A 23,088-nucleotide genomic window follows, 5' to 3' on the forward strand; every position below is an offset into this window, starting at 1 on the left:
AAAGTACATTTTGAATTAATTCAGTTACTTTAAGGAGTAACGCAATATTCTAACAAGTTACTTTTAAAAGTAACGTTACCCAACACTGGTCCTGACTGTCTTTTTTTTTAAATTTTTTTTTTTTACTATTTGCTTCTTATAACACGACTGTTTCTTTATTTGAATCACCTCTTTATTTTGTCCCAAGTTTCTGACTCGTCATTCCCTTCTTCCCAACCCCCTTCCATGTCCGTATCTCTTCTTGGCACACACTAAATTATTATGCAGAAAGTAAACCATTAGGCGTGGTTGTATGAACTAAGGCTCCTCTGTGCATAGTTGGTCTTCGGCCAACAAAAATGGGTTTCTGAGTTTGACATGTACAGTTCAGGGGTGGTGTGTTTCCTCAAATCCTTCTTCATCAGCTTATCTCAGCAGGGTAGTGTTTGTGTAAAGTTTAAACAGCCACTCGGGGCTCTGACAGATCCTAAAATAAAGCAGAATATTTAGTTGCCATTGACAGGGCTGTCCTTGGATGTTATCCAAGAGTGGGACGTTCCGTCATGAAGCTTCCAGAATGTTGCTGCTGGATCTGATTTGATCCTCTCTCTCTCTCTCTCAGGCTCCGTGCACTTTCCAGTGGAGGCAGTGTGTCTTCCCCTCCTGCCTCTCCTGCTATGCCAAAGTACAAGCTGGCCGAGTACCGTTATGGCCGAGAGGAGATGCTAGCACTTTATGTCAAAGACAACAAGGTGGGAAAGCACTTACAACAAATCTTGGCACTGATTTTTCAATCTTGTGGGTTCTTTTGTGGCCTTTTTATTCCACTCGTGACTTACAGTATTACTAGGGCTGTTAATTTAGTGAGATTTTAATTTAATTAAAAATAGTGCTTTAAAACAAATGGTGCAATTAATGAAGCCCCAGACCATAATTTCTACCGTCGCACTAATTCAAACTTGAGGTACCACCAGTTTTCAGCAGGGGGCAGTAAGCAAAACTTCAGCTGAACTTTCATCTGTACAAAGAACAAACCAAACTCACTCTTACTTGACACTAGTGACAGCACAAGATGAGGACGCGTTCCTGTGTTCAAACACAGCTGGACAGAGCGCAATTCTGAATACAGGGATCTCGAGGTGTGTTTTTCTTTCAAACTGTTTAACTTCACACAGTGACCTTAAAACGCTGTGTTTATGAAGCAACAAATATGAGTTGCTCCAAAAGCATCCATCTGATGCAGATGTACATTGATGCAATCTTTGAAATGCCCTTATAATAAATCTGTCTCGGACTGATTGACGAATTAATTAGCTAAATGGATTGCTGTGGACTGTATACCAATGATAGGATTATGTTCAATAACACATTGTCTAATCAATGCTTTACTCGTCTGCCACAATAAACTCTTACCTGCAGCAGTCTCGTAATGAACATCTTTAGTGTTGTTCACATGGCCTGAGGTTTAAGACGGAGAGTGTTTAATACGTGTTTCCACTGGTTGCTTTGAAATGTCAAAAATGTGTTTGTCTTGGACTGACACAAGCCTTGAAGGTTTCTACAGGCAACGGTGGAGCCAAAACTCCATTGCAAAAATAAATAAATAGACTAGTGTCGTGAAATAATAAGGCACCTGTGGTCATTAAAAACATTTATCAGAAATTATGAGTTATATTAGCCTAACTAGTTACATTTATTTTTAATTGTTTTTGTTTTTGCAGAGGAGTATGTATTTTTGTTTTAATTAAACGTTGAATGTGTTTTGAAATGGGTTTTCTATAAGCCACTCACACAACAAGTCCTCTATAGTGCTGGTATCAGAATTGTGAAAATTAAAAATCTACAGTAAAACCATACAAACCTGCTTTGGAAGTGGCACATTAAAGTGGTCAACAAAATGTCACAGCTGATTGCAACATCAGAACAGAAGTTAGTGTTTGTTGTGGAATTCTGTGTCAGAATATTGCAAGTTTAAAACTGACTTGGATCTGTCTGACAGCACAAATGTTAACGTTTTGTTAAAAGGTTTCTCTGTCCAGTGAGTGCGAGTTAGTGTTTTTCCAGTTAACCTGACATATTCAGTCATTTATTTGAAACAGTGCAGTGAGTCATAGTCTGGGATTGTGTGTGTTTTCAGGTCCCAGAAGAAATACAGGATAAGGAGTTTTCTATTATTCTACAGGACGAGCCTCAACAGCCGCTGGCACTGTTGCCTCTGACTGAAGAGGAGCAGGTAATGCGCGCGCACACACACACTGATTTGACATACAACACTCTCCTATAAAAACACCCGTAGCGCTATTATCAGTAGAGGTCTTGTGGTTTTTGACGTGTTCCTTGTTTCATTCCTGATGTGTTTTCTCTGTCTGCAGAGGAACTTTTCCATGTCTGTCAACAGTTTGGCTGTGCTGAGGCTTATGGGTAAAGGGGGCGGGGCCGTCCCGGCTGGGGTGAACAGAGGCCGAGGCGGCGTGCGAGGTGGCCGGGGTAAGTTAATGTTTGTAAGTTATTAATTTTGAGTCGGTGACACTAGTGTACACAAAAGCTGCATTTTTTTTAAGAATGATCTGTCTGCTCTTTTCCACATAATTATAAAAGTGAATGGGCTGCAGTGCTATATTCCAAATATTTTGAACTCATATGATAACTTTGTTTGAAAAACACAGAAAATGAAGTTGTCTTCAATATAAAATCTTACTCTTCATTGTAGAATCAAATGTGGCACCATTAGCATCTGTCACCTCATAACTACCTCAAAGAATCTAAAATATAAAAGTTTTCTTTTGATTAACATAATTCATACATTGCCATTGGTGTTATTTCATGGTTTTGATCTTTACTATTAATAAATTAAAGGAATATTCTGGGTTCAATATAAGTTAAGCCCAGTCGACAGTATTTGTGTCACAATGTTGATTACCACAAAATAATTTCGACGCTTCAATCCTTTTCTTTAAAATAAGCTAAAATCAAGTTTACAGTGAGGCACTTACAATGGAAGTGAATGGAGGCAATCCATAAATGTTAAAATACTCACTGTTAGTATAGCCACAAGACGTAAACAATATGCGTATAAACAATAAATTGTTATGCGTATAACAATTAACAACTTCATTGCAATGACGACATAACGGGGTAAACCCTAAAACCCAAAAACGGCAGCAAAAATGACAATTTAAATTACATTAAGGCTCAAATAATACACAAGTTTTTACAGAATTAATTGAAGTGCTTTTATAAAATCATTGGCTTCACATTTCTGCCTTTAAACCCTCCAAAGATTGGCCCCATTAACTTCTATTACCTCACTGTAACCTCTATTTTTATGGACTGGGCCTGGTGTAGCTCAGCGAATATTGACGCTGACTACCACCCCTGGAGTCATGAGTTTGAATCCAGAGTGTGTTGAGTGACTCCAGCCAGGTCTCCTAAGCAACCAAATTGGCCCGGTTGCTAGGGAGAGTAGAGTCACATGGGGTAACCTCCTCGTGGTCACGATTAGGGGTTCTCGCTCTCAATGGGGCACGTGGTAAGTTGTGTGTGTGTCGCGGAGAGTAGCATGAGCCTCCACATGCTGTGAGTCTCCGCAGTGTCATGCACAACGAGCCACGTGATAAGATGCGTGGATTGACTGTCTCAGAAGCAGAAGCAACTGAGACTTGTCCTCCACCACCCGGATTAAGATTGAGTAACCACGCCTCCATGAGCACCTACTAAGAAGCGGAATTGGGCATTCCAAATTGGGGAGAAAAGGGGATAGAATTTAAAAAAGAAGAAAAAAGTATTATGTTCGCATTATGTGTATAGGGCGAGGAAGAGGAGAGGGAGGATTCTACCAAAGAAGCAGTGAGGAAGTAGAGGGTGGATTCGGTCGTAGTGTTCGAGAGATCCATCGTAGCCAGAGCTGGGATGACAGGTATGACTCAGCTTCTTTTTTCCCCCTTTCTTTAACATTTAAATCTTTCTCTTTCCATCTTTCCCTCTATTTAAGTTAATGTATCTTATTGTGATCTCAGTAAACATAAATCTGCTTGATGTGATCGGCATGATACAAAACCTACAGAGTCAAATCAAAAGCTGCTTTTGCTAAGCCTTTCTCTTTATCTGCAGAGGTGAGAGGCGTTTTGAGAAACCACTGCGGAGGGATGGCGTGCGACTCGGTTTCGAGGAAGGGCCTCCTGGTGTGAGAAAGGAGTTCATGCGCTCTGACAGCGACAACTGGCGCACGCTGCGAGAGGAGCAGGAAGAGGAGGACACGGGAGAGCCTGGAAGCAGCTGGAGAATCACTGGCACAAGAAGAGATGGTACACACATGGACACATCGCATATACTTGCAATGAGTTCTGTTACACATGCACACATTTGTTCTTAAAGTCAACATGAAATCAAAATGGATCCAATTTACTTTCTAAATAAGTGTCAATCAGTGCATGGAATTGTAGAGAGAGTAACTTTCTCTACCTCTGAATCTATTTTCAATGTTAAACCAAGGCCACATGAGGGGAAACATTAGAAAACCAATGTTTTTCTAATTTAAAAACATTGGTAATGACATTTTATGTAGTTTAAAAAAATCCTCTCTGCAAATCCCTCTCTATTTCCCCGTCACTTTCTCCTGTCCAGATGGTGGTCCTCGCTCAGCTGGTTGGCGGGAACACAGTGGTCCTGGTGAAGTTCGCCGCAAGAAGTTTGACTTTGACTTCCGAGATGGAGGGAATGAAGGAGGTAGAAGGAGAGCAGGAAGTGAAGGAGCAGAGGAGGAGAGAGATGGTCTGCCAGAGTGGTGCACAGATGAGGAAGATGGAGAAATGGGAACCTTTGATTCCTCTGGAGCATTTATGTCTGTTAAGGTGAGAGGATAACCTCTAGTTTCTAATTACCTATTATTTACATTTTTCTGTATTTTTAATTTTCTTCTATTTTTAAAGAAGGGCCCAAAAGACCCCATTCCAGAAGAAGACTTTGAGTTCCAGGGATTGGAGGATGAGGAAGAGGATAGTACTTATCAAGAGAAGGGGAACGGCAGTGGTGCAGAAAGTGAGAAAGGTGAACTGATAAATTGACAATATATGATGTGTAGACTAAAATAGGATGTAAACATCTCCAATCTAAATTAATGGAGAAAGACTGAAATCTCCAAAATGGTTCATCAAGATTACAATCAAAGAACATATTTAAAATTATGCCAAAAATTTGAAACTTTAAGGCTGTTGCAACTAATGTGCATGCACTTTCCTGAGTTGACTGACAGGCGATGTCGGTTTGGAAAAGGTGAATGGCTCTTTAACGTCTAAGGCAGGACTTATTTTTTTGCCATGCATTTTAATACAGTGGCCCGTCTAAATAGTCTGTAGTTGTAGTCCTTGAAGGTGTACTCAGTATATTGTTTGTGTCGACTTGGACACAAACAATAGTGGTGTGGATGTAGCATCATTATAGTGGTGTGGATGTAGCATCATTATAGTGGTGTGGATGTATCATCATTCAAATGCAATAGTTTTCAGTTACAGATGCCATTGTAGAAATTTACGATTCACAATCAGACATGAATAATTGAATCCAAGAGTGAAAGTGTCCAATAACATGGTGGTTAATGAGACAAGCAACATGTAGTATTTAGTTGGTCATGTGACATCATAACATGGCTGCTTCCATGAGGGCACCCCTGCCCCATGTAGAATAAAACTGCTTTTATAAGGTACTGACATGACTAAAGTCCACATCTCATGTGAGTGACCATGATTTTATACATAGGTTTTAAAATTACAATTAATTTCTTTAGGAGTAAAACTTTTTTTAATGAGGATAAAATTATTGAGTGCACCTTTAATTAGAATTGTGATAGCATCATGGATTTTTAAAAACACAGTAGCTTCAAAATTAACGTTTGAGGTATGACTTTGTTAACAAAACGTGAAAGTAATTTTAATTGTATTAAATATATTTAAATATTTTTATTGATTTTCCTTGTATGTCTAAAACTGGCATAATAAAAACCCATTGGGAATTGCTGAGGGGAACCCATGGTTTAAAAATGCAAAAGTGATACAACTATTTAGTGAATTTGCTCCTGTATTTTAAATATCAGTTGGTCCAGCTTTTGTAGTAAACAGCGAAAGCTAAATGTAGTTCTTTCCATTTCATCACTATTTCTTTTTCTTTCAACAGATGGGATCGAATCTGCTTCTGTGTCTGAAACTGAAATGAAGACTGTCTCTCCTTCCCCTCCTCCCTCTCTCCCTCCCTCTCTTCCTGCACCTGTCCCTGAGGTTGTGCCCTCTGCTGCTCCCTCTGGCCTGGAGGAGCCTCAGCCTGCACCCTCCATTCCCAATAAACTACCGAATGAAGGTAAATATTACACTACAACACTAATGCTACCTTTTGACAACATACTGTTGGCTTTTCTCTATTGAAATTGTGTATCTTTTTTGTGATTTAATAAAACATTTATTTTTGTGTTATCAGAGGCCATATTAGATTTGAGCCCCAGTGCCTCCTCCAGTCTGCCTTCATCGCCTCCCTCCTCGTCCTCTGCTGCTACTGATCTCCCACTACTGGGGGGCGACATTGAGGATGATGAGGGCATGAAGCACCTGCAACAGGTACAACACAGAACAATAAAGAAAGATTGAACAAAGATGAACAATGCGGGTCCACTGAGTGTTATGATAAATAGTGAAATAACTTATTTATTTACTGTAATTAAAGGGGACATATCATGAAATGTTCCTTGCTTTTTTATATAGGGTGCACTATATAGACATGATCTAAGTTTTATTGACACTTTGTCTTGCCACTAAGGTGATATTCATACTGGGACGTTTGCTGCGGTCCAAAATTGAGTGCAATTGTTCCCGGCGCCCCCTGCAGCGTTGGTCTGGTTTCTGACTCATTCAGATACTTTTGAACCTCGGTGCTTTTCCGTCATCAACTTGAATTTGGTGTTGCACACCAGAGTGAATGACACTTGTGCCTCTTTGTGTTGCATGCTATAATGCAGCAGATATGCTCGCAAGCTGTCTTTTTTAAAGTGATAGCTGGTGGCAAGCAGTGTATGTGCAGCGTGCTTTTGTTCCCCTGCCACTCATGGTTTGTGTGTGTGGTTTTGTGCACCTCACGATGTCATCGTGCTTCTATCGGCAGTAATGGCGATAAGTTATTTTACTTCTTGAACAAGTTCGCACTTGAGTACAGCTGGCTTTCTCATTCATGCGAAACCATGCCACAGTTCCCTTGCAACCGAACTCAGACCACCTCCTACAGGTAATCTCGGGTTTGGTACAACATCCACTCCCTGGTTCACAAAAAAACTTCAATATAACCAGTGTGAAAGCCCCATTATATTCCACATTTATATGTGAATGTGGTGTTAAAGGGATAGTTCCCCATAAAATTACAATTGTCTCATTATTTAGTCACCCTCATGGCATCCCAGATGTGTATGACTTTTTCTTCAGCTGCACAGAAAAACTATTTTTTTTTTAGAAGAATATCTCCACTGTGTTGGTCTTCACAATGCAAGTGAATGGTGACCAGAACTTTGAATCTCCAAAAAGCACATAAAGGCAGCATAAAAGTAGGCCATAGGACTCCAGTGATTAAATTCATGTTTTCAGAAGTGATATGATAGTTGTGGGTTAGAAGCAGATCAATATTTAACTTTTTATTTTTTTACTGTAAATTCTCCCTGCCCAGTAGGTGGCGATATGCATGAGATATGTAGGTAATTTGCATATAGAGGTCTTAAATGTGCAGTAGCAAAACCACTTGTTTAATTCTCAGGGTCAGAAATTTGAAAATGGTAATGTAAAATTAGATTTGGACTTTTTTGGTACTGAACTAAGAGTATAAATGGATTTAGTGAATGCAGAAAAAATTTACAATATTCCCCCTCTAGATAAATGACATTGTTGTGATCTTGTTCGTGTGTAGGAGGCAGAGAAGATGGTGGCAGCGCTACAAGACACTTCTCTCGAGGAAGAGTGTTTCACCCAGACTCTTCAGGAGAGCAGAAACACAGCTTCTGCCCTTCCTCTCTCCCATGACTCCGCCATGAAATGGTTTTATAAAGATACGCAAGGAGAAATTCAGGGTACACACACATTCTCTCTCTCTCTCTCTCTCTCTCTACGCACGAGGCTATCTCATGCAGTATTGCTCTAAATATAGCCCACGAGTGTCTTCTCTTTCAGTAATTCCCACTGTCTTTTGCCTGCTTTCTCTCAGGTCCATTCAGTACAATGGAGATGTGCGAATGGTTTCAGGCAGGGTATTTCACCATGAACCTGCTTGTGAAGCGTGGTTGTGATGAGGGATTTCAGCCACTGGGGGAAGTCATTAAGATGTGGGGGCGTGTGCCGTTTGCCCCTGGCCCCTCCCCTCCCCCCCTCCTGGTGAGGAATCAAGCCCTACTTCGCCCTCAACCACCCCGGGGGGCAACCGTGAGTCTCTGGGTGGAAGGGTGAATGTTGGGGGTTTATGTTCTTCTGGGTTATTTGTGTTTGGAGGAGATTTTCTTCTGTTAATTAAGATATGGTTAATATGGTAATAAGATTGTTTGCATGTGTGTGATTGTCTGTCTGATCTCACTTAAGATTGTATGTGTGTTTGTCTGGTCTCTGATCTGTCATGGTTAAATGTGTGGGTCTGATCTCTCTCACTCTCTCAGGGTAATATGGATCAGGAGCGGTTGAAGAAGCAGCAGGAATTAGCTGCTGCTTCAGCTCTTTACCAGCAACTCCAGCAACAGCAGCTGTTCCAGCTCATAAACAGGTGGGTGTGCATTTGTTGAATTTTTGCTGCGTTAGTATGTACATTCCATATGTACTGCTGCGTTATAACTCTCTCCATTTGCGCATGTAGATGTGGAGAGCAGAGTATGATGCCTTCAATGAACAGGTCGATGTCAGTGCCAGATACAGGGTCCATGTGGGACATGCATACCTCAGCCTCACAGCCAGCAGGTGCACACAGTCATCCTTTCATTTTTCTTTCTGTGACATGCTCACTCGTTCAGTATCCTGATATTACTGTCTGCCTCTCTCTGTTATCCACGAGCAGGTGGTGAGGCCAGTCTTTGGGACTTAATGAATTCTTCAACTCAGGGTCCAATTCTAGAACAGCTTCAGAAGGTGAGAGCTGCCCTCTGGTGGTGATGTAAGGAAAATGGACTAAACTCAAACTCGCCTGTACTCATTGTATTGTTTGTGTGTCTCAGCTACATGAGAGGAGAGAAGCTGAACTCAGGGCCAAGCGTGAGGAAGAGGAAAGGAAACGGAGAGATGAAAAAAGGCGAGAGGAGCAGAAAAGGAGAGAGGAAGAGGAGCTTTACAGGCGCAAGCAGGTGTGCCACAGTCTGCCGATTTATAGGGATAGTTCACCCAAAAATGAAAATTCTATCATCATTTACTGACTCTTATGCCATCCAAGATGTGTGTGACTGACTTTCATCTGCTGAACTTTTTTTAAAAAATTTTTAATTTTAAGAATCTCTAAGCTCTTTTGGTGGATACAATGTGTACAAATGTGTACAAAGTGATTGGGTGCCAACATGTTGAAGCTCCAAAAATCATGTAAAAGCAGCATAAAAGTAATCCACATGACTCCAGTGGTTTAATCCATGTCTACAGAAGCGATATGATAGATGTGGGTGAGAAACTGATCAATATACTCAGTCAATCTCCACTTTAACTTTCACTTTTACATTCTTCTTTTTGTGTTTTTGTGATTCACATATCGCCCCCTACTGGACATGGAGATTAATTTCTAGCTAAAAAGTACTTAAATATCAGTGTCATATAAAGTATCATACAGTTGTCATACTTAAGTAAAAGTAAAGATACCTTGAACATTGACTCAAGTAAAAGTTAATGTAGCTCATAAGAAAAATACCTATGTGAAAGTATTAAAGTAACTGATATTAAATTTACTTGAGTATCAAAAATGCAAGTAAATCGCATAAATCATGGAACAGCTAGTTAATCCCATGGCAATGGGATTCATTTGATTGGCGGTGCCGTACTGGATTTTATATTAGGAGCGGTTAAATCAAGATCTGCTCTGATTAGTCAGTCAGTGAGTAAATGCACTCATTTGGTGCAAAATATTAAAGTAAACAACATGAACAACATGCGAAAATCAAGCAAATTGGTGACTGTACAGTTTAGAATCAATATATTTTGTGCTATTGATGAAGAATAAATCTTGACAGAAAAAAAATGAATTTAGCTTGTTTATATGAGGTGACAGAGTTGTGTAACAAAATAGCATTGCCATCAGTATGGGATATGACCACACAACAATGATAAAATAAGACACACCAAATATGTTGCATATTGGTGCTTAAAAAAAGCTTCCTGCTATTTCAGAAAGTGACAAAAAAAAATTGCAAAACACGCCAATGCTGTCACTTGAACCCTCATTGCATCACATTTACAAATTCTGACCTTGAAAGTACGAACTTCCCAGAAGGATTTGAATGCAGTTTAAACCACAACATAACTGAAATAGTGTTTATATTCGCTATGTGTTAAACATATGTGGATAAGACATGCAGTATGATTGGGGGGTAAAAAGTCCATAAAAATTGGAACATTGAAGGAGAGACTTGAGTCATTTTTAGTGACCAGAACAGAGACTTGTGGGATTTGAGTCTTTTCAGTTGGGCCAATAAGCAACCACCCAGAACACTCTTGCAACTGCATAGCAATGTGCTACACAGAAAACATCTTGGTAACAGCATATTAACAATCTTGCAAGCACATGGAGGCAATGCTTAAAACACACAGAAGAGTACCTTGGCAACTGCATGCCCCAGCAACCATCTAGAACACTCTAGTAACCACATTCTGTAGCATCTATGTGCTAAAAAGCAAAGAAGAGAATACTTAAGCAATAACCCAGAACACCCTAGTTTTTAAAAAAATAAATATTGTTCGACATTGTCATGAGTGCTGGTAATTATTAATTCACATCGCACCTTGGTTAAATGTAAAAGCTAAACACATTTGATTGACTTTCATATGAACAGGTCTCCTGGAAAGGCAGGAGACTGATAGCAAATGATTTCACAGCTTTTATAATTGCATTAATTACAATTAATTTGTCTTCACCAGAGGAATTAGACGGAACAATCATTGTCCAATGAGCGTTTAGCTTGTGATTTTGATTCAGATTTGCGATTCATTAAATGAGTCATTCAGACCACTTTTTTTTTTTAGTTTTGATCTGTTCAATTGAATCAAATTTAAAAGATTTGACTCAATTGATTCTTTCATTAATTGTACATCATTAACGCCATTCTGCATGCAATTTACACAAACAACTTATTTCTTTGCTGTGTTTAGTAGCAAAAGTAACAAAAGGGTCTGGAGAAATTTATCGGAGTAAAAGTATTCATTTTTCCCTTTAAAATGTAGTGAAGTAAAAGTCTAAAGAAATATGTATACTCAAGTAAAGTACAAATATTAATTAAAATGACTTGAGTACAGTAACAAAGTATTTGTAATTCATTACTATACACCTTTGTTAAATATTGATATGGTTTTCACCCACACCTATTATATCACTTCATAAGATATGGATTTAACCACTGGAGTCGTATGGATTACTTTTATGCTGCCTTTATGTGCTTTTTGAAGCCTTCAAAATTTTGTCACCTATTCACTTTCATTGTATGGACCTTGAGAGCTGAAATACACTTTTAAAATCTTACTTTCTTCTGTAGAACACAAATTAAGTCATACACATCTTGGATGGCATGAGGGTGAGTAAATGATGAGAGAATTGTCATTTTTTTGGTGAACTATCCCTTTAAATAATTGAGCAACTTTTTATTTTTTTCTTGCAAGAGCATGTACGTTTTATTGCTAACATTGGATGTTACAGCATATTTGCCATATTTTCCTCTAACACACTTGCTGTCTTTTTTTAATTTAATTTGCTCTCTCTAAATCTTTCTTTTCCAGCAGCAGGAGTTGCTGATGAAACTGCTCCAGCAGGTTCCGCGTCAGGGTTCGTCAGGCTCCGTGTCCAGCTGGAGTGGAGGAGCCATCTCTGGGCTGGGGAAGCAAACCAAGCCCCTCAACCTCCTAGATGTCCAGCAGGAGGCTGAGAGAATACACAAACAGCAGCACAGAGTCCAGCAACAGCAGAGGGTAAGACACAAACATCAGTGTTTTGAATGCCAATGACAATCCTAAAAAATCAAGTTAAATGCAATATGAATGTCTCTCTGCAGTGGGGAGATGCTTCTGCAATGTGGGGAGCCGGACCTTTGGATGGAAAGGTGGGTGGTGGTGGCAGCCCCTCAGGAGGAGGGATGGGCATCTGGGATGAGGCCCTCAAGAACCAGAGCACTCTCCGCAACAACATGGGGCTGAAGAACAGCCGTAGCAGTCCCTCACTGAGGTAAAGCCACGTTACACATTAGTGGTCATACTGATGTGGGACGAAGTTATTAGTGGTTGATGGGCTTCGGAAGTCCACATTACAAAATGTGATTCAAAATATAATTGAAAGGAATAGTTCACCTAAACAAATTGTAGAGCTAAACAATGGAAGTTCTTGCATGAAGACTTGAGTCACTGTGAACGATCTTCTCTTTTGCACTCTGAAACAATATCAATATTTTCACCAAAAATTACTTTGGGTTGTTTTCCACCAAAATATATGCCAACGGACTACTTTTATGATCCTTTTTAAGCTTTATAGTTCACCGGATAGTTCACCCAAAAATGAAAATTCTCTCATCTACTCACTCTCATGTCATCCTAGATGTGTATGACTTTCTTTCTTCTGCAGAACACAAATTAAGATTTTTAGAAGAACATTTTAGCTCTGTAGGTCCTCACAATGCAAGACAATGGTGGCCAGAAGCTCCAAACACATATAAAGACAGCAACAAAGTAATCCTTAAGACTCCAGTGGTTAAATCCATGTTTCCTGAAGCAGTATGATACTGTAGGTGAGAAACAGAAAGCTAGTTACAGATAACTGGATCTGTGAATTCCGGATGACCGCCAGAGGCGGTGCTTAAGCACTAGTAAATTATTGCAGCGCCAGCCAGATAGGTCTCGAGAATATACCAAAAAAGTCTCTTGGTGACGTAAGCGGAGCTCTGAGGATGATAAGCCACAGTAGCTCAGCATTCATCCTCGGCACGCCTTTATCACTCATTCCAAGTGACCAAGATCTCTGCCGTTCATCCAGAAATTAAAAAACACAGTTACATTTGTAAATAGTGTTCTGTTTCATTCCTCTTGACTGCCAGAGGTGGTGTGTAAGCACTAGTGGATGTCTCATTGCACAGGACATAGCGGGTGAGCCCTAAGATCATTAGACTGAGATGAACACTGAACATCTAGACCTCTAACAGGAACATTAGTAGAAATGGCTGCAACATATACCTTCAATGTGGAGGCTGACTTACCTGCACCCAAAAGATGTTGCAAGAAATTAAAACCCTTGGAACATCACAGTGTATAGGATCAACCCCAAGGGTCTCTGACCAAGAGGAGAAGAGATTCCAATGCGAGGTGTAGATCTGATGCGTAGAGGCAAATCTAGCACTAGCAATAGTGTGAACAACAGCAGGTTTACAATCACTTAGAAGAGGGCTGGACCCATAGGCCAAACCCAAAGCTGCGACAATCCATTAGTGCATAAGCATCGTCTATGGCGGTCAGGAGGAATAAAACTGAACAATATTTAATAACTTTTTTACTATAAATTCTCATCCCTGACCAATAGGTGGCGATAAGCATGATGAATGCGAATCATCAAAATCAAAAGAAGAGGGGCCTGGGTAGCTCAGCGAATATTGATGCTGACTACCAACCCTGGAGTCATGAGTTCGAATTCAGGGTGTGCTGAGTGACTCCAGCCAGGTCTCTTAAGCAACCAAATTGGCCCGGTTGCTAGGGAGGATAGAGTCAAATGGTGTAACCTCCTCGTGATCTCTATTAGTGGTTCTCACTCTCAGTGGGGAGCATGGTAAGTTGTGCATGGATCGCGGAGAATAGCATGAATCTCCACATGCTAGGAGTCTCCGTGGTGTCATGCACAATGAGCCACGTGACCAGATGCGCGGGCTGACAATCTTAGAAGTGAAGGCAACTGAGACTTGTCCTCTGCCACCCGGATTGAAGTGAGTGACCGTGCCACCATAAGGACCTAGCAAGCAGTGGGAATTGGACATGCCAAATTGGGGAGAAAAAGGGAGAAAATCACAAGAGAAAAAAGAATGTGAAAATGGAGATTAAAGCCACTGGAGTCATATGGATTACTTTTATGTTCTTTTTGGAGCTGCCAAATTTTGGCCACCATTCAATTGCATTGAAAGGACCAAGAGAGCTGAAATATTCTTCTAAAAATCTTCATTTGTGTTCAGATAAATGTAAGAACTAGGAAATCGTATGTGAGTGAGAGACCGTGAGATTTAGCAAAGATTCCTTTTGAAATGCGTCACATTGCCAGAAAGCACAAGGATGTGCTATGCGAGCATGGTAGTACAGCAAAGGGTGCGCTATAGGCTACACTACCATTTGATAATAAATTAATAGATAAGTAGATGGTAAGGTATCTTGTTGTTTTGCAATCATGTCAGTGCTGCTGCCAGCTAGATGCAGGCCCAGCTCTGCAGGGTTGCGAAGTTAGAGCACACTCAACTGAATATGTAAGCTTAATAATACTGTATATTGGCAAATCATATTTCCTTGAATCCTGGTGAATTCGCTCAAAAAATCCCTGCATCAAAACGAATGAACATGTATGATTTTGTAGATCAGTGTGTCCTAATTTGCAAGTGCAGCATACTGAGCACAATTGAGCATTTGACTGGAATTATCTCACTTAATTGACCGTCTGTTGCTTTGGATTTCTGCTCCGGGAAGTGGCACATAACTGCTGGTCAGTTTCCCAAAGCCAAATCCACACTTTAACGAGAAGTGAAAAGTAAAAAACTGACTCTGGAGTTGTTGTTGTGGATAACATCTTCCGACATCGCTTGCTGGATTCACGTGCAGAGTAAAAAGCTACAAACGATTTTACGTTAGGAAAATAAGTTTTCTTAAATGAAGGCAGTGCAATTTGTCAATTAAATCATTTGTTTTGGGATCATTAAACATGATTTAATCTAATATAAACAGTATATTGGACAAATTCTCACGTTATGCAGGAAGAATATTTTAAAATATTTTAAATCCATGGTTAATACCTGCTGTACATACAAAGAGTGCATGCACAACACATTATCTTATGAACCAAATATGAAGTCCAGATTCACTTTATGCTGCTATAAATTCCATCCATCCATCGTCAACCGCTTATCCTGTGTACAGGGTCGCGGGGGGCTGGAGCCTATCCCAGCTAACATTGGGCGAAAGGCGGGGGACACCCTGGACAGGTCGCCAGTCCATCGCAGCTGCTATAAATTATCAAAGAAAAACATAAGGGGCACATGGGGTCATATATTAGTATCTACTAATATAATAATTATTAAATAATTAACCACAGTCCTTTTAGATTGCATGCAGATCCTCCATATAAAATTGTAGGGAATATAAATCAAGCAACAATATTCACTGCTCATTTCCAGATAGCTTAATACACCCTTTACAGCTGAACGCAAAATAAGGATGAGAAATTGCTCATTTTAATTTACAGACCTAAAGTCTCATTAAATTCTGATGGTCATTAAATCAGTAACCTATTAATGTATCAGATCTACTGTAGCCTTAATCATTCCGTGGAGACGACTGAAGAACAATTACAGTTGAAGTCAGAAGTTTACATACACCTTAGCCAACTTTTTACTTCTGCCTATCTTCCTGATACCAGTCCATGCTTTCAATATTACCATAAATGACTCGGACAAACTTTAAAGTTGAAAAGATTATGGCTTTCTGGGTCGGTTGTGTAACTCAGATCCAGTTTAAACTGAAAAGTGTGAATTTGCATGTATGCGAGTTTCTGCACCGCCACACGTTTTATCACTTTTAGAGGTATGCTTGATGTCTTGTGTAAAGTAAATAAAGGTCATTAGAACTGGGGAAGAAAGTGTTAAGGCGCTATTTGAAGATGTTCAATGGCATATGTGCTAACAGAGAAATAATTGACTGATTACAAATGATGACGAAGGTCTGGTAGACCCGATTATCTAACAGCCATTGTAAACCATTACAAAATAAACAGCGATATTTTAGATACTAAAACACAACAATACAATCACATAATTTCACATTTGTATGTTACTAAGCAGTTGATCATTTAAAAAATGTCGGCCTATAGCTTAGCCAAATATTTCACACAGAGCAGCAGCTGCTTGGGCAATGTAGCCACCACCCTGTGTACGTGCCTTGAAACAAATATTCTAAGAAATTTCATGTCAGAGCAGGATTTGAGGTAACTTTTTTTTTTTTACCGGTGAGTGGTACTTGAGCGGAGCATCCGCATGGGCTGTGAGTGGTTAAGCAGAGCGCACGTGCATGAAGAGGTTTATTGAGGTTAATGAGTGTCACCGCTCCACTTACCTGCTCTGGCTGATATACATACCGAAGCTCTCACTAGTGCATGAGACTTGTTCGGAGTGTGTGTTCCACCTGTGCTGTTCATGTGTGTGCTTCTGCAGTGAGCAATACCTGATGAGGGGCCGTAAGCACACTGAGGAAGAGGAGCGGCTGTTGAAGCTCCTGCAGGGGATGAAGTCTCAGGATGGCTTCACTACCTGGTGTGAACAGATGCTGCATGCACTCAACACCTCTGCCAATAACTCCTCCTCTTCACAGGATGGTAAGATACATAGAGATTACTCTCTCTCTCTCTTTCATGCTCTGCAAGCATCTGCCTTAATGTTTCTGATCACTTTTTTTAAAACAACATTCTGGGTTAAATTATTGACTGCTGTGCTGTCAATTTCCACAGCCAATAATGTTGACTTGTCTTTCACAACTAAAAAATGCAAATATGTTTACAGGTAATAAACTAACAATGGAAGTCTGATCTCGAATTTACTCGACCTCATGTAATCCAATTTCTGTATTGTTTTCTATTTTCTGTGAAACACAAAAGGAGATGTTTAGCAGAATGTCCGAGCAGCTCTTTTACATACAGTGAAAGTGGATGGTGATTTAAAATGGCAAGCTCCATGTGGCGAGCAGGGCAGGGCCGAGCAGCATCTGGGCAGAGCGAGGCTGGGAAAATAAGCGGTGAATGAGTTCGGCCTGTGTGCCACACTGGTCTCGAATTCCAGTTAGGGTGGTGGGATTATTTGTGGAGAGGAGACAACAGCAGACAGAAGAGAGAGATGCATAAGCAATGTGTTTGTGTGTGGCTTTGTCTTGAACGTGTCTGCTGAAAAGACTTAATTTATATGCAATAAATGTCTATGTGTGGTGTCAAGCCGGTCCCAGGTTCCTCCTTTGCCATCCATGAATTGTTACGCTCCAGTTATCAGAAAAGTAGTCCAAACGATTTATGTGCTCTCAAATCATATATGCTGCTGCAGGTTTTACATCATTATTTTAGGTTAACGAGAGTGGGATCAATTCATTACTTTTTCATGAACTATTTCTTTAAAGGAATATTCTGGTTTTAATTCAAATTATGCTTTTTTGAAAGCATTTGTGGCATAATTTTACTTCCACAAAAATTATTTTGCCCCATCCCTCTCCTGAAAAAAAAAACAAAACAAAAAAAAATTACTTACAATCCACATACAATGGATGTGAATGGGGCCAATGTTTGGAGGGTTTAAAGGCAGAAATTTGAAGCTTATAATTTATAAAAGCACACATTAATTGTTTAGTAAGAAATCGAATTATTTGAGTTGTAAAGTTGTTTAAATCATCTTTTAATAGGATTAGAGGGTATTGCTTCGACATGGCAACAAAGTTCTAAAATGGGATTTATCTGCACACAGAAATTTTTAGTACGAGATTTAATCACACTTAAATCATGTTAACGTGCATATTGTTTACATCTTGTTGCTATACACTGATGAGCTGAATGCCAAAGCATTATGACCACCTGCCTAATATGCTGTTGGTTCTCTGCGTGTCACCAAAACAACGTGACCCACCGAAGCATGGACTCTATCAGATCTCTGTAGGTTTCCTGTGGTATCTGGCACCAAGATATTAGCAGCAAATACTTAAAGTCCTGTAAGTTGCTTGGTAGAGCCACTGTGGATCAGCTTGTTGGTCCAGCACATCCCACAGATGCTCAATCAGATTGAGATCTGGGGAATTTGGAGGCCAGGGCAACACCTTGAACTCTTCATCATGTTACTCAAACCTTTCCCGAACAATGTGTGGCAGGATGCGTTATCCTGCTGAAAGAGGCCACTGTCATCAGGGAATACCATTGCCATGAAGGGGTGTACCTGGTCTGCAACGATGTTTAGGTTGGTGGCACGTGTCAAATTGATGTCCATATGACTGGCCGGACCCAGGGTTTTCCAGCAGAACATTGCCCAGAGCATCACAGTCCATCCACCGGCTTGTGGTCTTCCCACAGTGCATCCTGGTGCCATCACTTCCCTAGGTAAACAGTGCAAATGTACACAGCCATGTGCATGTTTCCGTAAAAGAAACCGAGACTCATTGGACCAGGCGATCTTCCACTGCTCCAAGGTCCAGTTCCGACCCTTGTGTGCCCATTGTAGATGCTTTCAACTGTGGATGGGTCGTCAAGGGCACTCCGACCGGTCTGCGGCTATGCAGCCCCATAAGCAGCAGGGTGTGATGCACTGTGTGTTGTGACATTCCTCCCATAACCATCATTCAAATTTTCTGTGACTTGTGCCACAGTAGACCTTCTCTCAGTTCAGACCAGACGGGATATCCTTTGTTGTCCTTGTGCATCAATGAGCCTTGCAACACCCTGTTGCCAGATTGTGGTTTGTCCCTCCTCGGACCACTGTCGGTAGGTACTCGCAACTAATGACCGGGAGCACCCCACAAGACTTGCTGTTTCAGAGATACTCTGACCCAGTTGTCGGGCCATATCAATTTGGCTTTTATTAATATCGCTCAGGTCTTTACTCCTGCCTATTTCTCCTGCATTTATTACGTTTACTATGAGAAATGATTGATCGTTTGCTTTCTGATCTTCCCAGACCTTGACATGTGGCCTTGTTAGGAGATAATCAATATTATTTTCTTCACCTGTGAGTGGTCATAATGTTTTGGCTCATCAGGGTACTTTTGTAATTATGAGAATTTGTAAGTTTACTGATTGGCCCCATTGACTTCCATTCAATTAAAACCTTAAATGAGTCTTAAGTAACTTCTTAAAACAATCCAAGGTTGGGGTGTGTGGCAGGGTGGAGGGTGGGGCCGGGTGTGTAGGATCACGACCCGGCCCCGCCCTCCGCTCTGCCACAGGGTGTTTTTAATTGTAATAAATCTCATGTATAAATAGGATGTGTCTGAGTGTGGTAATTAACCAGTTTAAAAGCGGTTAATTTTGCCGGTGTTCAGCGTGTGTATTTCATGCAGCTCAAGTTGGGAAATCTCCAAGAAGAATCCATTTCTAATATCTTCTTCTATAAACAGATTTTTCTCTAGAATGATGTTTCTTCTTTTGTTTATATCTTGCACTGTTAATACCTTGCAATATTATTTTTATCTTGTCATATTTTCGTCAAAAGTGTGCTTTCAGTAAGTCTTTTAATTGTTGTTAAGATGCGCCTTTTTTGCTTAGTCTTCATTATTGTTGATGAAATAAACAATTGAATTGAACCAGTAATATTATTTAAGTTTGTAAAGTTGCCTAAAACATGTTGAGATGGGACTACATTTCTAGTTGGAGGAACTTCTGAAAGTACGTTACCGATGAGGAAAAATTGCACTCGTGTTTGTGTTCACAGTGCCCACCATTGTGGCGTACCTGAAGGAGGTGGAGTCTCCGTATGAGGTGTTGAACTTTATCTGCTCCTACCTGGGCGACACCATTGAAGCCAAAGAGTTCGCCAGGCAGTTCTTGGAGCGCCGTGCCAAACAGAAAGCTAACCACCAGAGACAGCAGCAGCAGGTGTGTGTTACAGGAACATAGTCTTTAGTTTGTGTGTATGTACTTGTTTCCTTCCTGCTCGAACTGGAATTCTTTGTCCTCTCTTATAGCTGTCCAAAGAGATGGCTGGACTTGCTATGAACAACTTTTCTCTGCAGGTATGATTACAACTTCATGATTTAAGTGTTGCAATTTAGTTTCCTTAAAGGGTAAACCAAGTTCAAAGTATCAAAGTTGAATTCCTGTTTCTCTGTCTGACGCACCCTTTTTTGTCTTAGGACACTGTACGAGGAATGAACCCCAGTGCCCTGCAGTCCATGTTCCAGGCTGTGCATTCTGGAAAAGGGAGTGTAGTGTATGATCAGGCAGGAAAGCTGAAGAAAAAACAGCCCACGATGCTGCACTCCGACCCAAGCATCTTAGGTACTCTTCACACTGAATTTGATTTCTCACACTATCTTTGTCCAGACTCCAGAAATGTATCGTTCTGCACTAATGCCATACGTACACTACAAGACTGAAGCTTGTCACCTTGTGCACAATTAATGACAGTTGTGTTGATTGTCAGTTTACGCAAGTATTTGCAGACCGTTTGTGTCAAATACAAGATGATTTTCCTTCCTCACTGTAGTTATGATCCTGAAATGTGATGTTGCACAAAATCACACACACACAGCCATGCGGCTTGCTGCTGTTTTAGCACAAATTTGCACAAAATTTGGAAAAAATAAGTAAAAGAAGCCAAAATTTGGAAGAGACTGCTCTTGTGGACATGTGGAGAGGAGTTTGATGGGGTTTCCCCCCTGCTAAACAATGCCTTGCGAACATCTTGCATTTTTTGCTCTCTCATAATTTAATCGGAAATTGTTCATTGCTACTTATTCGCAAGTCAGGACACCAACCACCTGACATCTGGACCGACAGATTTCAACCTAGTTTGAACTGATAGGGAATTCACTTAATTGTTGTGCTAATTTTGTGTGTGGTTCTAAAGCGCAAAAAGCTGCGTCAAATTCACTAACCACCCATAATATACACTCAGTGACCACTTTTCTAGGATCACCTGTACACCTACTTATTCATGCGATTATCTAATCAGCCAATCATGTTATAGCAGTGCAATGCCTTTGTAGCCCATCCGCCTCAAGGTTCGACATGTTGTGCATTCTGAGATTATATTTTTCTCATCACAATCGTACAGAGCGGTTATCTGAGTTACCGTAGCCTTCTGTCAGCTCGAACCAATCTGGCCATTCTCTGTTGTCCTCTCTCATCAACAAGGTGTTTCCATCCACAGAACTGCCACTGACTGGATGTGTTTTGGTTTTGGCACCATCCTGAGTTATCTGGAGATACTGTTGTGCATGAAAATCCCAGGAGATCAGCACATACAGAAATTCTCAAACCAGACCATCTGCCACCAACAATCATGCCATACTCCAAAACACTGAGATCAAATTTTTTCTCCATTTTGGTGGTTGATGTGAACATTAACTGAGGCTCTTGACCCATATCTGCATGATTTTATGCATTACACTGCTGCCATACAATTCGCTGATTAGATAATCGCATGATTAAGTAGGTATTCAGGTGTACCTACTAAAGTGGTCACTGAGAGTAGTTTAAGCAGGTGCAATTGCTCCTGAAATAGTGGTGCAGCTTGAGTATTTAATTGTCATTCCTTTCCATGCAAACATGTCTAATTTCTATGTAAATTAGGCTCATTACACATTACACTTAATTCCCAACACTCCAGCTATTTGCCAGCTGCAATAGACATTGTGCTATTACTACTGAGGAAAGCAGGCGTTAAACTGAATTTTATTTAAGAGATGTTTGTGTACATTTTCAGTTGAACATGGCAGCAGTAATTCATCAAATAATAACCAAATGATGGACAAAAGTGTTTTAACCAGGCATATGGCCATACGTGCACCATTGCACTTTAGGTGTGTTAAAAGAGATGATTCAGGTGTCTGGATTGGTGTGATGCTGTACAGTCCTGGGAGAGTGAGCCTGATCGTGGTGGTCTGCTGTATTCTTCCCAGTTTTCAGCATTTGTTGATGTGTTTGCACCATTTCCTGATCTGCATAATTCCTTTAGTGAATTAGGCAGAGCAGAGACAGTGCATGCAAACTTTACAGTCTTCATGTACAATTAACTAATTTACAGAGCGCAATACATTCTTCATGAATTCCCCAATTTTTTTTTTTTCAAGTAGTGGGCGCAAGGCTTTCCACGAACTGAGAACATTTTTGGCCAATTTGGATTTTCTGCTAACGCTACTTTTTCCTTTCTCTGACTCACTGCAGGTTACTCATTCCATGGTGGCTCTGATCGGTATGGTCTAAACGAAATGGAGATGGTCGAGGATTACTGAATCCACAGCAATAGCAACACGAGGCCTTTAAATCCGCGGGTCCACCTAATCAGACTCCGCAAGTCGAATGTGCACTGCTTTGAAAGGGAGGGGTTTGGGGATAAGCCAGGAGTAAGGTATCAGTTTGTGTTATAGGGGGGTGGGGGTGGGAGGGGTATCTGGTAATACAAGAATGTAATTCATTGGGGAAGGGAACAGGTGTGAATTTATTTTTTAGTTTATTTGGAGGGGGTGGTGTTAATAAACTTCTGGCACTTACAGCATTAAGCACCTTACACTCAAACTAATGCACTTTATTAAGATGTAATTTGAATAATTTTATTTTCTTCTTATTTTATTTTATTTTTTCTTTGTGAGAGAGAAGATTTACATGTATATTTATGTGGTATGGCTTCAGAAATACTACCACATACATATACTCTGTGTGTGCATGTTTGTTGAATCAGAACTGGAGTTTGTGCTGGGAGGAAACGGTAGCGATCGGGGGACCATTGCGTGTTTCAGTTTAGACATTATCAGAAAAAAGCAAATCCTCTCTTTAAAGAAAAACACTGTTTTGTTTTTTATATTAAAAGTTTCTATAAAAAGGTAAAGCTATTAAAAAAACTTTGATTATAAAACTTGAAGATTTGCACTCACATAAAATGCAAGTTAAAAAGATACAAAAAAAGAAATGCGTTAGATATAATAGAGATTAATATTTTTGTGATTTTGTGCC

The 23,088-nt window shown here is 40.3% G+C and overlaps 1 protein-coding gene across 2 annotated transcripts in view; it reads left to right on the forward strand.

Moving 5' to 3' along the window:
- The window catches only part of LOC127646087 (GRB10-interacting GYF protein 1-like), a 32,089-nt gene extending 9,597 nt beyond the window's left edge, over positions 1-22,492 (forward strand). The window contains exons 4-25 of one of the 2 annotated variants that reach the window (XM_052129549.1): positions 602-731; positions 2,117-2,212; positions 2,352-2,466; positions 3,787-3,895; positions 4,090-4,283; positions 4,603-4,829; positions 4,908-5,025; positions 6,148-6,327; positions 6,445-6,581; positions 7,912-8,071; positions 8,206-8,420; positions 8,648-8,751; positions 8,842-8,942; positions 9,040-9,110; positions 9,197-9,322; positions 11,946-12,134; positions 12,218-12,387; positions 16,607-16,767; positions 19,847-20,010; positions 20,100-20,147; positions 20,268-20,412; positions 22,303-22,492. In XM_052129549.1, the coding sequence (XP_051985509.1) occupies positions 602-731; positions 2,117-2,212; positions 2,352-2,466; positions 3,787-3,895; positions 4,090-4,283; positions 4,603-4,829; positions 4,908-5,025; positions 6,148-6,327; positions 6,445-6,581; positions 7,912-8,071; positions 8,206-8,420; positions 8,648-8,751; positions 8,842-8,942; positions 9,040-9,110; positions 9,197-9,322; positions 11,946-12,134; positions 12,218-12,387; positions 16,607-16,767; positions 19,847-20,010; positions 20,100-20,147; positions 20,268-20,412; positions 22,303-22,370 (3,028 nt within the window). In that variant the 3' untranslated portion in view covers positions 22,371-22,492. The remainder of the gene's footprint in view (positions 1-601; positions 732-2,116; positions 2,213-2,351; positions 2,467-3,786; positions 3,896-4,089; positions 4,284-4,602; positions 4,830-4,907; positions 5,026-6,147; positions 6,328-6,444; positions 6,582-7,911; positions 8,072-8,205; positions 8,421-8,647; positions 8,752-8,841; positions 8,943-9,039; positions 9,111-9,196; positions 9,323-11,945; positions 12,135-12,217; positions 12,388-16,606; positions 16,768-19,846; positions 20,011-20,099; positions 20,148-20,267; positions 20,413-22,302) is intronic. The other variant, XM_052129552.1, reaches the window with a different exon arrangement.
- The last annotated feature ends 596 nt before the right edge of the window (positions 22,493-23,088 follow it).

The sequence above is a fragment of the Xyrauchen texanus genome, chromosome 1, assembly GCF_025860055.1.
Source record: "Xyrauchen texanus isolate HMW12.3.18 chromosome 1, RBS_HiC_50CHRs, whole genome shotgun sequence".
Classification (NCBI taxonomy): domain Eukaryota; kingdom Metazoa; phylum Chordata; class Actinopteri; order Cypriniformes; family Catostomidae; genus Xyrauchen; species Xyrauchen texanus.